The 14448-nt window shown below is 43.1% G+C and overlaps 1 protein-coding gene across 2 annotated transcripts in view; it reads right to left on the bottom strand.

The window, feature by feature from the left end:
• Nucleotides 1–14448, bottom strand: part of MYOM1 (myomesin 1) — a 123713-nt gene that overhangs the window by 36712 nt on the left and 72553 nt on the right. For both annotated transcript variants that reach the window (XM_040264678.1, XM_040264677.1), the window contains 4 exons: nucleotides 13954–14150; nucleotides 13111–13237; nucleotides 9454–9638; nucleotides 5341–5455 (listed from right to left, as the gene is read on the bottom strand). In XM_040264678.1, the coding sequence (XP_040120612.1) occupies nucleotides 5341–5455; nucleotides 9454–9638; nucleotides 13111–13237; nucleotides 13954–14150 (624 nt within the window). The remainder of the gene's footprint in view (nucleotides 1–5340; nucleotides 5456–9453; nucleotides 9639–13110; nucleotides 13238–13953; nucleotides 14151–14448) is intronic.

Here is a 14448-nt window from a genome sequence, read left to right as displayed (position 1 = left end):
CTAAAGAGCCTCTTGATGAAAGTGAAAGAGGAGAATGAAGAAGTTGGCTTAAAACTCAATATTTGAAAAATGAAGATCATGGCATCCAGTCCCATCACTTCATGGCAAACAAATGGGGAAACAACAGAAACAACGACAGACTTTATTTTTGGGGGCTCCAAAATCACTACAGATGGGGACTGCAGCCATGAAATTAAAAGACATTTGCTCCTTTGGAAGAAAGGCTATGACCAACCTAGACAGCACATTAAAAAGCAGGGATATTACTCTGCTAACAAAGGTCCATCCTGTCAAAGCTATGGTTTCTCCAGTAGTCATGTATGGATGTGAGAGTTGGACTATAAAGAAAGCTGAGCACTGAAGAATTGATGCTTTTGAACTGCGGTGTTGGAGAAGACTCTTGAGAGTTCCTTGGACACCAAGGAGATCCAACCAGTCCATCTTACAGTAAATTAGTCCTGAATGTTCATTGGAAGGACTGATGCTGATGCTCCAATACTTTGGCCACCTGATGAGAAGAACTGACTCACTGGAAAAGACCCTGATGCTGGGAAAGATTGAAGGCAGGAGGAGAAGGGGACGACAGAGTAAGAGATGGTAGGATGGCATCACTGACTCGATGGACATGAATTTGAGCAGGCTTTAGGAGTTGGTGATGGACAGGGAAGCCTGGCGTGCTGCAGTCCATGGGTTTGCAAAGAGCTGGACACAACTGAGTGACTGAACTGAACTGAACAGTCTAATGCACAATTCACAAGCCTGGTTTCATACCTGAATTACCCAAGGAGCTAAACAAACAAATAAAAACAAACCTATGCCCAGGCTCAGTCCTGCAGACTCTGATTTAACTGGTCTAGACAATAGTCTAAAATAGAGTCAGTATTTTCAAAAAGTTCCTAGCCTGATCCTAATGTAATGTACTGTCAAGGTTGAAAATTACCTTCCTAATGGATGAAAGAGAACAGACAGTGAGCAAATATAAGTGAAGTTCTCTAAATTACCCAGTTGAGCTAATCTTGAATAGTCAGCCTGACTTCCTGCTTTAGAATCCTTCAAAACTCCACCTCAAGGCCACTGAGCATCCTCAGCCCTACCAGGTTCTTGACCTCATGGACTGTAGCCTACCAGGCTCCTCAGTCTGTGGAATTTTCCAGGCAAGAGTATTGGAGTGGGTGGCCATTTCCTTCTCCAGGGGATCTTTCCAACCCAGGGATTGAACCCGGGTCTCCCGCATTGCGGGCAGACGCTTTACCATCTGAGCCACCAGGGAAGCCCTACCAGGTTCTACGACCAGTCAATTTTCAGAAACTGGGATTGGTCAGTAGGTTGTCAACCCCATCCCTGCTCATTATTCCTTCTGGAACTCCAGTCTTCTAGCCTGCCTTGCTCCTGGTGAGAAGTCCTGACTTCCAGTAACTCAGTTCCCGCTGGGGACTCTGCCTGTGTCTGGGTTCTCGTGCCTCTCAGCTCAGTTCCCCTGCCTGCTGCAGGATTTCTGATAAGAACACAGGCAGTCGGTTCCACCCTCCAGATCACCTGCCACACCTTGGCAGGTCTCTGTCTTATCTTCCGTCTGATCTAGCTCATCTTGCCTCCACCTGCAGCCCAGACCTGACACAATCCACACAAATACTGTTTGAAAAAAGATCAAATATCAAGACTAGAAGTGCGTCGTATGTACCAACAAATCTACTCTAAATATTTTCCAGTTCATTCTCCTTATAGGCTCGTTCAGCTACCAGATTTCTCCTGGAAGCGCAGCACACTTTTGATCCTCATTACCAGCATGACCAGACAGTGGGGCAGTGGCTGAGTTACCCCTGCTGGCACTTTCATCACCTTCGAAAGGAGACCAGTGACCCTACCAATGCCAGTGGATTAGGTTAACTTTTACCTGGAATTCAAATTACATTCGAGGTTTACATTGAGGTTTGCTGTTACATGATAAGCTTTATTTTCTGTCTGAAATATTAATAACGTGTTCCAAAAAGAGTTGTTCTTCTGAAATAGCAATCCAAGTCTCACATTCCAAACCCTGAAACTGATAACCGATCCTCATCCCCCATCCCGGGCCCAAATATTTTAGCATAAAATAAATACCTGGTTAAAAGTAAAATTTGGTATTTAATAAAGTTAGTAAACACAGACAACCATAGGCTACATAAAAGTTTTTTTTTTGTCGATCTTGTGTGCTTTGATTTATTCGAGATTTTGTTGGAGTATAATTGCTTTACAATGTTGTGTTAGTGGGAAGCCACCATACAGCACAGGGAGCTCTCAGTGCTCTGTGATGACCTGGATGGGTGGGGTGGGGTGGTATAGGAAGGAGGTCCAAGATCAAGGGGGTATATACATATACGTGTAGCTGATTTACTTCTGTGTATAGCAGAAACTAACACATCACTGTAGAACAATTATACTCTAATAAAAAATGCATTTAAGTTTTTACGGGATTTATGAAACCTTAACACCTTTTTTGTAGCCTGTTTAACTATGGACAATATTTTGTGACCCTCTATCTGAGCTTCTGTCATGCTGTGCTATAAACTGTTTTCCCTTAGATTGCAAGCTCAGTAGGCAGTGACAAGTCATTTTATTCTACTCACATGGTGCCCACACAGCACCTGGCATGAAGCAGGTGTGCAGAAAGCATATGAATGTGCCTGAACATTCATGCAGGAATGAATGTGCCTGCTGCCTGTGAAACAAGGACCAGTGTCTCCTGGGTTTTGGGCTCCTTCATGGCAATGCTTCGGACTTCCCTGGTGGCTCAGTTGCTAAAGAATCTGCTTGCAATGCAGGAGACCCAGGTTTGATCCCTGGGTTGGAAAGATCCCTTGGAGAAGGAAATGGCAATCCATTCCAGTATTCTTGCCTGGGAAATCCCATGGACAGAGCCGCCTGGTGGGCTACGGTCCATGGAGTTGCAAGAGTTGGACACAACTTAGCAACTAAACCACCACAGTGGAGATGCTTCAGGTCAGCATCTTGACTTGGTATCTCCCAGGAATCTTTCCTAGGTTGGAGCGAGTGGTTCCTGAGCAGGTTAACCTGGTGCTGTTTAGTCTGCAACTGTTGTTTGTAATTATACTCTGGGAATTAAATGGCGACAAAACAACTTGGGGGGCCTTATTCTGCACCAGTGAAACAACACTCTCCCCTAGGAGCCCACCAGCAGACCCCTTTTTGAAGACAAAGTTTCCATCATGGTGGTTTTGCTAATGTCCCACCTGGCTACCTGCCATCCTGAGGGTTATTTATGAGAAAACAAGAAATCAATTTAAGCTCTTTTTCAGTCAATCCACTGTTTAACAGGTGCTTTTAACTCATCAATGACTAGTAATCTAAATGTTCTTACACGAGTAGCCTTGCAGTTGGGCCCTTTGGCATGTCCACTCAGCATCCTGTATTTCTACACAGTTGGTACCTGCAGGGTGTGATTTCTATAGAGATCTGTGTCCTCATGTCTTTGTGTGTTACCTTTTATCTGGCACATGTGTTCCCAGCATTTTTCTGCTTTCTCATGACATTTTGCAAAGAGTAGTTATGTGAGGTAAGGCACTCTCTCCCCACACACCTACTACACTTTGGTACAAGAAGGTCACCTCTGTCACACCCAGCTCTAGAGGGTAGTTACAAGAGTAGCTGAAAGTAGTTTATGAATTAATAGGTTGAAAGGGGCAGGTAGTTTCTCAAAGGGTGCATTTGACATTCTCTTTAAGCATCATGAAATGAGAGCAGAATTTTCTATATTTACATTCTTTTCTTATCATAAAAACAAATACACATTATATATCTGCTCTTTATTTCAATCTAGAAATAGGAAAGAGCTGAAGTGAGGGTGCTTGATTAGAATGAATATAAACTTAAAATAGGTGGTTAATACTTTTTAAAATCCTCTCTCATTTCCAGTGCTTTCTTTCATGCAACTTTAATGAACTGACATATATAACTTTGAAAAGTGATAGAGACTAAATGACAAAATAAGTATTATATAATGATCTGGAGCTATTTGCCCAGTGAACACTGTAAACTTTGTTCTCGTAACAAAGGGAAAGACTGTCTTTCCTAGTCCAATCACGGCATCTGGAAACTGGGCCGTGAGGGCTGCCTCAGCTCTATAGATCATTCAGTCAGGACTGCTGTTAGCTTAACCCAGGGGTCAGCAAACTATGACTCGTGGGCTATATCTGGACCATTGCCTCTTTCTGTATGGCCTGAAAGCTAAGAATGGTTTTTTAAATTTTTAAATAGTTTTTAAAAATCCAAAGAAGATTAATAGTTCAAGATGTGAAAATCAGTTACAATTCAAATTTCATAATGCATGTAATTTATCATATTGTATAATATATATCTATCATACACAATAAAGTTTTACTGATACAGAGCCACACTCACTCATTTATGTATTATCTGTGGCTACTTTTGTGCCACAGCAGAGTTGAGGATAGTGACAGGCACCATATAACCATAGAGCTGAAAATATTTACTATCTGGCCCTTCACAGAGAAAATCTGCTTATTCCTAGTTTAACTTAGTAGCTACAATGATAAAAACCCTACTTTTCTTTAAGGATCATGTTTGCTCCCTGAGAGGTTTCAGCTTCCTCTGTGGTAGAAAAATATTCTTGTGGGAGTTAATGGCCACTGTATAACAGAAATAATGTCCCAGGAATGTATACTTTAAACAGTTGGTCCAGAAAGCATAATTTGATCAAGAATTTCCATGTTTTTAAGTATGAACCAAAGTAGCCCTAAAAGTGAAGTGAAAGTGTTAGTTGCTCAGTCGTGTCCAACTCTTTGCAACCCCATGGACTGTAGCCTGCCAGGGTTCTCTGCCCATGGAATTATCCAGGCAAGAATACTGGAGTGAGTAGCCATTCCCTTCTCCAGGGAATCTTCCAGACCCAGGGATCAAACCTGAGTCTCCCACACTGCAACCACTTCAAACCTGGCTCACCCCTGCCCTGAGGTCCTGTGATGGGGTAAATGATTGTCACGTCCAATGGTCATACTTGGGATTCCCTTGTGGCTCAACTGGTAAAGAATCCACTGCAATTTGGGAGAGGTGGGTTTGATCCCTGGGCTGGGAAGATCCCCTGGAGAAGGGAAAGGCTACCCACTCCAGTATTCCTGCCCAGAGAATTCCATGGACAGTCCATGCGGTTGCAAAGTCAGACACGACTGAGCGACTTTCACTTTTCATTGTCATACTTATCAGTTGTTTGGATAGCATACAGTGATGATTTTGAAAATGAGGAAAAACGTAGAAGTAAGGTTGAACGTTACTTTGGTATCTTACACAGATGAGATAAACTTTAACGAAAAGGTAAAAGCCCACCTGGACGGGTTTCGGCTACAACAGGCCCAGCGAGGTCAGACGGCTTCCCGACACCCGCCTGGTTTATGGCTCGAACTCGGAACACGTAGCTCTCACCCTCCTTGAGGCCTTGCACCTGCAAGAAGCAGATACAGAAGTGATGGTCACTCTGTCATTTAAACAGAAGTGCTCTTCCCCTGTGGGGGTGATTCAGCTATACAGCACAGGATCTGGGTTCTAAACTTCATCCTGTCAGAGACTCAGTGTGTGTCTTCAGCTAAGACTTCCTTCTTTCCTGACCACATATAAGTAGACATTTCCAAGATCCCTTGAAACTCTTTCTTTTTTAGATAATTTAACTGCCACAAACATCAGAAATAGGAGACTGATACCCTTATGTTTTACAGTAGTAAACCACCTTATTCTTTGGTCAAATGACAAAGTGTTCACAAGAGCATATGGGCTGCCCTCTTTTCCTGGTCCTTTTGGAACATTCCAGAGAAATTTCAGATAAAAGTTCTGGCAGAAGAGGGGAATTACAAGCATGGATCTTAGATCACGCATCGCTTTCCATTTGTTTAAAAGCATGTTAAAGCATTAGAACAAAAACAAATAGAAACTGTCCTTATAAATATACTATAGCTATTTCTCACTAAATAGACAAGCAACTAACATGGCTGCAAATTTTGGTAATTTGTGAATAGCCAATGTATTCGAATTTCAGGTCCTCACATTGTCATGCATCAAGAAGATGTTTGCTGAGGACCTATATTATAAGTGTACCACTGAGCTAGAATTACAAGAGCGTGAGGAAAGTAAAAAATATATATTTATAATATGCTTTTATATGACAGTCCCACTTCATAATTTTTTGTGACTTCCTTTGGGTTCAGCTCAGTCTCATAAATACAGAAACAGTATAAATATTATCAATATTTTACAAAAATTATCTTTTTTAAAACATTTGACTTTTAAAACCTATATCATACTTTAAGAAGGAATTTATTATACACAGAGGACACAGTTTTTCCCATAGTGTTGTGATGGAGATTAACATCCAAAATGGGATTTAAATCACACAAAGCTAGAATATATTTACTCAGCTAAGCAAAAGGTTTGTGACCATGCATTAGGTGAGCTATGTATTAAATTGTTGGGGTTTTAATCTAATGATTTAATTGTGTTGTGTTTATGATAACAGAATGCTACAGTTATGATAACAGAATGTTACCATTGCGATAGCTTTTACTGGAGCTAATGGATTTCTGAGATGATTTTAATCTGTAAATGAACTTGAATTTAGGCACAAGCTAAATGCATAAAGTTTGATGTATTTAAAGTCCATATTTAGAGATAGTGCCAGGCAACTGTGGATCTACAAAAAGGAACAGAAACACTTCCTTGTTGTGATAAAAATAGACCAGTTGCCAGGTGCCGGCCACATCTGCACCTGCCGCTCAGGTAGTATGTGACCGTGAGTTAGATTTCGGCAACATGGCACAGGAAGGGAATCCACATATCCCGTGTCTAGTCACTGGGGTGACAGGCACACCCCTACACCCTTCCACGACTGCAGGGCAATGACTGCTGAGCTTAAAGCACTAGAGATGCGCCACATGTGCACACATCACATCTATTTTTTCCTTTTCTTGGATTTGTTTTCCTCCTTAAAATTTCCAAAAGAACCGCATTCTCTTGTCTTCTTCATCTTTGTCCCCTTCTAATTATTCATTTCCTTCTCACCACACTGTATCAGCAGATTGTAATTACCAATAAAAAAAGGAAGTGTGAGCTCAGCTGGTTAAATTTTTTGATGTAAAGCAATGCACTTTTAACTCCTTCTAGGAACCCCCAGACACTCCGTGCTCACGTGAACAGGGATGCTTCTGGCAGACACCAGCTAACCCACTAGGTTCTGTGTAATGGTGCTAAAATCTCCTATTCCTGGAGTTATTAACATATCTCCTTTCCTCACTTAAACTTGATAACGTTTTTTAACGTGTACATTTTTCCCCCATTTCAGGCTTGAAACTTTTCTGAATATGAACCACCTGGAAGAGGGACTCTACATCATCATGGGTAGGGGCATTATGGGAACCTCAACTTTTCTTATGTCTTTACCGTTTGAATTTATCATCATTAGCATCCACCCATTTTATAACCATAAAAGTCAGTATTCTATTTTCCCTTTAAAAACTGTGGCCAAACTCTAGGGTCATTTCCTTACAGAGAGTCCATCTCCTGCTTTGTGACGGGCACTCAACCTCAGTCTCTCTATTCCCCCTAAATTTGCCTTTCTTCTGTTTCTTGTCTTTTTTTAAAAATGAGTAACATTAACCAGTTTTTGATCTGCTTAAACTCTCTTATTTCCTCTTCCTGTCCATTTTTTTCTAGGCTCCTGGCCCCCTTTGCTTGACTTCTCACCCTTGTTTAGATCCTGTCTGTGGAACTCTTGGGACCCCTGTGCTGTGGCTGATGGAGGATTTGGAGGTCATGGGAGCTATAAGCACACACCACCACCATCTAGGATGTGTCTGACCTGTTTTTCACTGGCTTTGGGGTACGTTTGAATCCAGAGGCCTCCTGGTTCTCTGGAGCGAAACCACATCCTAGCTCCAGAACTTCCTTTACCATTTCTCTGCCCCAGGAAACGTGACCTTCCTTATTGCCTCATGGGTTTGTAAGGGGCTGGTGAGTTTAGCGCATGTGCTAAGCTGAGTTAATGGCATGTTGGATGTAACAGTTTAAGGGTCATCTCTACTGGAGAATATATTTATATTTTTATGAGGACTATAAATGCCTTAACCCCAGAGCACTCTCTGTGACAGATGGTGTTGACTCTACTGGCAGGTTGACAAGAGAAGTCTCTTAAAGTAGGTATACTCTGAGAATCCTCCAAGGCCTACCCTCTGGACAGGGGCCTATTCTGCCAGCAGATAAGGCTGCACACTGAATGCCCAGGCAGCATTCTAACTGTGATCGTACAGTCACACTTCATTCTGAGTAACGGGGATTGGAGTCACATTCCCTGCAGTTTCCAAGGCTCCACTGTGGACTTGGGGTGTCCATATGCCATGACTGACATCAGGGGAAAACATGCTTTTGAGGTTTCCATTTGGTACTAGTGGCTATAGCAGAACCGTCTCTGGTAGATGGGAGTTAGAAACTGGTTTGGTTAGAACACTCTAGAGGAAACTGGAAGGCAGTGACGTGGCTAAGGGTGAAGTAGAGGTCAAGAGTTGAGTCATTCTTCTGGCCCCTGAGAGCTCACGTGAGCACAGGTGTGAGAGGGCAGGTGAGGTGAGGCCATGCATGACTCAAGGGATTGGAGTTTAAGGCTCACAGGTGTGCTGCTGCTGCTGCTAAGTCACTTCAGTCGTGTCCGACTCTGTGTGACCCCATAGACGGCAGCCCACCAGGCTCCCCCGTTCCTGGGATTCTCCAGGCAAGAACACCAGAATGGGTTGCCATTTCCTTCTCCAGTGCATGAAAGTGAAAAGTGAAAGTGAAGTCGCTCAGTCGTGTCCAACCCTCAGTGACCCCATGGACTGCAGCCTTCCAGGCTCCTCTGTCCATGGGATTTTCCAGGCAAGAGTACTGGAGTGGGGTGCCATTGCCTTCTCTGTCACAGGTGTGAATTCTATGATTATAACATCCTCAAATCAAAAACACCCTCAAAAATATGTGAAGTAGAAATGAGAATGTCACCTTTTGGGGATGGTAAGTAATAACATCTTAAGACTGGAAGTAGTGAAGATATGAGGTGGGTAAGTGGAGGTGAAGAGGAAAACAAGAGAGAGGAGAGGCAATTTCTAAAGCCAACCAAAGAGATTCGGGTCAAATCATAACCTTGTTTTAAGCATCAGAAATTTTTTTAATTGTTTTAAGCATCAGAAATTTTTTAATTGTTTTAAGCATCAGAAACTTCCCCAAACCCCACCCACTGACAAATGGAAGCCTACCAGGAACCCAACATGTGACACCAACCAACACTGAGATGCTCTGTTTTATCTCCTTGACTTTAAAATTACCCTGGTAGAAGACCCCTTTTTCTTTAAAAAAAAAAAAAAAGAAGAAGAAGAAGAAGAAGGAGAGAGAGAGGGAAACTTTCTCAAACTGTGAGCATCCTCTGACCTTCAGGTATGTGTGTTTCAGAGCCGCCTCATTGAGTCCTCGCCACCGGTCCTCTCTGGCACTGGCCTCCTTTATGTCCACAAAGTAGCCAGTGACTGGAGTCCGTCCTGAGTGGATGGGAGGCTTCCACTGCAGAACCAGGGAGGTTTTCCTGACTTCACTGTACTTGAGACTGTGCGGTGGTCCTGAAGAGCGAAAGAGAGACCCATGTGTAAAAATTATAATGGAAATAAGAAAACTCCAGTGTGTGTAAATCTAGAGCCATATTCACAGTCTTAAACTGAAACTTACACTGGTGTTCTTCTTTTGTAAAATCTACTATTCCCATGGAAACAGGTATCTTGCGATCATTTTGTACCAAGTTTTCTTAATGGCTCTGCATCAGTCTATTAAGACTCTTTATGGGCAGCAAGTGGTTAAGGCCAGTTCGAGGTGCCCTCCAGCGGCTGGATGAGCGTTGCCCTCACCTTTTACCAGGACAGTTTAATTTGGTTGCAGATTCAGCTTCTGATTATTTTTGGCTGACAATCTGAAAATGCACCCCAATCTCAATTACAATGAAGCAAGTAACTCTATCTAATGGCTTGTGGATATAGAAAAAGAAATACATGGGACATCCCTTGTGGTCCAGTGGTTAAGAATCAACCTGCTAATGCAGGAGACACAGGTTTGATTCCTGGTCCCGGAAGATCCCATGTGCCTCAGGACAGCTAAGCCTGTGCACCACAACTACTGAGTCTGTGCTCGAGGGCCCGGGAGCTGCAACTACTGAAGCCTGCACACCCTAGCCTGTACTCCACAAGAGAAGCCACTCCAATGAGAAGCCCACACACGACAACTAGAGACAGCCCTTACACACAGCAGTGAAGACCCAACACAGCCAAAAATAATAAATACATCGTTTTTTCAAAAAGGAAAATATATTGCAAAATAGCTCCCCACTGGAAGGATACCCATAAAGCTTATATTTCATATAGGGGTAAAAACAAACTACACTTGTGGTTACAAAGAACTTTCACCAAAACAAAGACATTCAATCCCATGGGTCCTGAATCTGTGTTAAACCTTACTAGGCACTTCACATTCTTTCATCTCATCCATTCCTAAAACAACTAACAGAAAGCTTGGGGAAGCCAAGGAACTTGATCAACCTGTTCTGGAAGGAAATCAAACATTCCCTGTGCGTGTTCTTTGCACTCTTGGAAGAGTCCCAGCTACTCAGTGATTACCTGCGTCTTTGCATGACTATCAGCTGCTATCAGGTGATACAGTTATTTGTTTTCCTTTTTTTTTTTTTTTAATAACAAGTGATTTCTAACCAACCAATCAAAATCACCTGAACTGACTCATGGTGGCTTGAGAGCCAACAAGTGCGAACTCAATCGTGCTATCCCGTGGGGTTTTGTTATGGATCGCTCAATGTTGACTGGGCCCTTGACCTCGGCTTAACAGTCACAATGAGTCACATCCTTGTCTCCTGATGATGCCTGGTGTGGAAACAGGTTTGAACAATAACACTAGTACCTTACCTTGGCATGGCATGTTCTGTTATGCAGATAGCTTCCATGACTGTTGTCCTGTGTCATCCTCAGGAGCCAGGGAGGCATCCTAACAGTAGCCCAAGCCCTGTTTTCCAGGCGAGGATCACTGAGCTGCTGCTTCCTAACCCCCACATCTAAGAATAAGCAGACTTAGCTCTCAAACCAACCTGCCGCTTAGTGCCTTTGTGACCCCCTGATTATCATTTAACCTGAATCTGTTTCTTTATCTGTAAAATAAAGGGATGACAAAACATCCTAAATGCTCTCATCTGTCATCAGGCTTTCTTGATTCATGATTTACCCAACACTTCTCAGTAAGTCAAGGGTGGATCTGGGAATAGACAGGTCTTGGGGATGGAGAACTGCCCCATTCATTTCTCCTCTGATTTGGGAGCACTCACCCTGCCACCTCTTTTGCTAACTACATCGCTTTCTATCAGATCATTTTCCATAGGCCTGCTCAGAATTTGTTGGTCTCTAGTCTGGTGGGCTGCCGTCTATGGGGTCGCACAGAGTCAAACACGACTGAAGCGAATTAGCAGCAACAACAGTCACTCACATTTTAACTTTATTCAGGAATTGCAAGAATTTGAAAACAGATCCACTTTTGTGTAGGAGGCAGAAAGAACTTAAGAAATAGCACCAGCTTCAAGAAAGTGCTAGGAAAGGCAGTGTGTTTACTTTTGTCTTTACTGAACCTGAGTGAACACTTCTCTTGAGTTTCTCTTGTAATCTTTGTATTCACACTTGATAGAGATGTGATGCAGATGGATACTGGCTAAGTTAAGGCAAAACGATGGTTCTCCAAGGATGCTAAGGTTTCACCAGAGGAAGAGGGTGGCTCTGGGAGCAGACTGGGTTCATTCAGTGTGCCCAGGGTGGCCTGGGGTTCCAACGTGGTTGATGTTGGTGCCACAGCAGGTATTAAACAAGCTGAACATCGAACCCAAGTGGTAGAGCTTAGTCATTCTGTGGCACTAAATTATTTGGGTCTTTGAAGTTAGTGACATTGGAAGCAGAATAAAACCATCCACCAAATACATTAGCAACTTTAATGTATTAAGTCTGTACTAGTCTGACTCTGGGCTTCGCTAGTGGCTCAGTCGGTAAAGAATCTACCAGCAATGCGGGAGATCTGGTTTGGATCTCTGGGCTGGGAAGATCCCCTGGAGGAAGGCATGGCCACCCACTCCAGTATTCTTGCCTGGAGAACCCCCATGGACAGAGGATCCTGATGGGCTGCAGTCCATGGGGTTGCAAAGAGTTGGGCATGACTGAGCGACTAAGCACAGTCTGACTCTAAGTGACTTGGCGAATTAGTTAGTATCCAGTCTTTGGATTTGTTCACTGTTGTAGCTGTGTAAGAGTTAAAGGCATAGGTGGTGAATGTTTCTGGCTTTCACCTATTTTTTTCAGCCAACCATCCTCTATGACAACCTCCAAAGTAGAGTATTTCCAGTTTGGTTCCAGGATCTTTGTTGTGATGCAGAGATAGGGAAAAGTTGACATAGAGAGACAGGGCTGGGGAGGTAAGTAAAAGATTTAAGAGGATCAAGGCAGGACTTAAGTCCTAGACAGGCACATTGGGTCCTCCTGTGTACAGTGAAGAGTTGGGAGCCAGGGAGGAGGAGACAACAGGAAGGAGGCCATGGGGGCTGGGTCTGGGGAAGGGGATCGGGGGAGATTGATAAATGAGAGGCTCCAGAGCATTAAGAGAATGTGCAACAATTCAGGAGTGCAGGAAGACGCTTTAGAGAAACGTAGCTGGGATGTGTGAATTGAATGTCTTTCAATGGTCTTTAAGAAGCATAAGCAAAGATGGGTACTTCTGTTGAATAATCAAGTAGCATTCAACCCGTGTGCTTCTGTCCATCTTACTCCATACAGAGGCTGAGCTATGGGGACTCTAGGATTTATTTGGAATATAAGAAATTTATACTCAGTTTTATAGTGGTTCCTATTAATAGATTTGTAAAAATATTTTACATAAACATGAGGAGCTGAGAGAATTTGTCTCCCTTAGAAGCTATGTAGCACTTAAATTTAGTTCCAGATTGTAGGATCCATTGGAAGAAGCTCTGAGCCTCAGTGCTGAGACACGGTCTCCCCGAGTTACCTGGAACAGCAATGGTCCATTCTTCACATTTGAAGCTGGCGCTTACTGCTGAGGGCGCCCCCAGCCCGGCGATGTTCATGGCTGCCACTTGGAACTGATACACCATGTTCTCCTTCAGGTTGCTAATCTGCAACATGGACAGCATCACAGACTGACGGTTTCAGGTTTGTTTCAACATTGCATTTATTTAGAGTATGCGTTGGACATACTCCAGGGTGATCCCCAGTGAGTCACACCCTTCTTGCAATCTCCTTGTGAATGTAGGTGAAACCTGAGACTTGCTTCTGGGCAACAGAACAGGGCAGGGGTATTGGAATATCAGCCCTGTGATTGTGTTGCATCAAAAGGCAAAGGAGGAGATACGTTTCATATGTAATTAAGATTACTAATCAATTGGTTTTGACTTAATCAAAAGGGAGATAGATTATCCTGACTATAATACTGCAATTTACAATAAGAAATACATGTTTTATCTTTTTTGTCTCCATTCCTGGCACAGAGCTGTAAAACATTTGGAATTTCCCAAGTGATGAGAGTGACAAACATATTTTACTGTGTTAATGAGGAGACTTTTGGAAAGCATCTAAAGATGGGGCCTGACTGCCAGGGCAGCTAATCATGTGCTTAGAGGGCGGGAACTTTCAGCCTCATCCCAGACCTCTGGACCTCTGGAGGGGGAGGATGGGCTGGAGATTAAGTTCATACACCAATGGCCAATGATTTAATCAATCAAGTCTATGTAGTGAAGCCTCCATAAAACCTGCGTCTCTTATACATATCCTGCATTGGCAGCTCTTTACCACTTGCACCACTTGGGAAGCCCACAGAAGGCCACACGCTTACCTTATATGCCTGATCACTGACAGCTTTGATGTTGGCTTCTCTCCATCTTCCTGGTACCCCGTCGATTACTTCACGATAGTTCACATAATAACCCGTAATTTCAGCCCCTCCAGTCTTATCTGGCTGCTTCCATCCAAGAACCATTGAGTCACGAAAACTTTCGAGACAAGTGATGTCACAGGGTGGAGATGGTGGTGCTGTTGTAACATGAAGAGCTTGTGAGTGGACAGAACTGCTTCTGTGATTCTACGTCCATCAAACTATCTCACTGATGCCATGCGGGAGGGCGCTAGGTCTTGAATGTAAAACTAAAACGTAATACCAGTAAGCAACTTGGTGTCCATTTGATGTTCAAGGAAGAAAACTGACACACAGTAAAAACTGCACCACTGTTATTAGTCCAAAGATAAAAAAGAACCTGCCCCCTTCATTCCCAAGAAGCAGCTTTGAAATATTAACAGCAAAATGTTAGTGTTTCTAACAAAATCCTGAAAA

The sequence above is a fragment of the Oryx dammah genome, unplaced genomic scaffold (genome assembly GCF_014754425.2).
Source record: "Oryx dammah isolate SB20612 unplaced genomic scaffold, SCBI_Odam_1.1 HiC_scaffold_22, whole genome shotgun sequence".
Classification (NCBI taxonomy): Eukaryota; Metazoa; Chordata; class Mammalia; order Artiodactyla; family Bovidae; genus Oryx; species Oryx dammah.
Note: the sequence above shows the minus strand (reverse complement) of the source record. Positions and strands in the feature narration are given on the sequence as shown.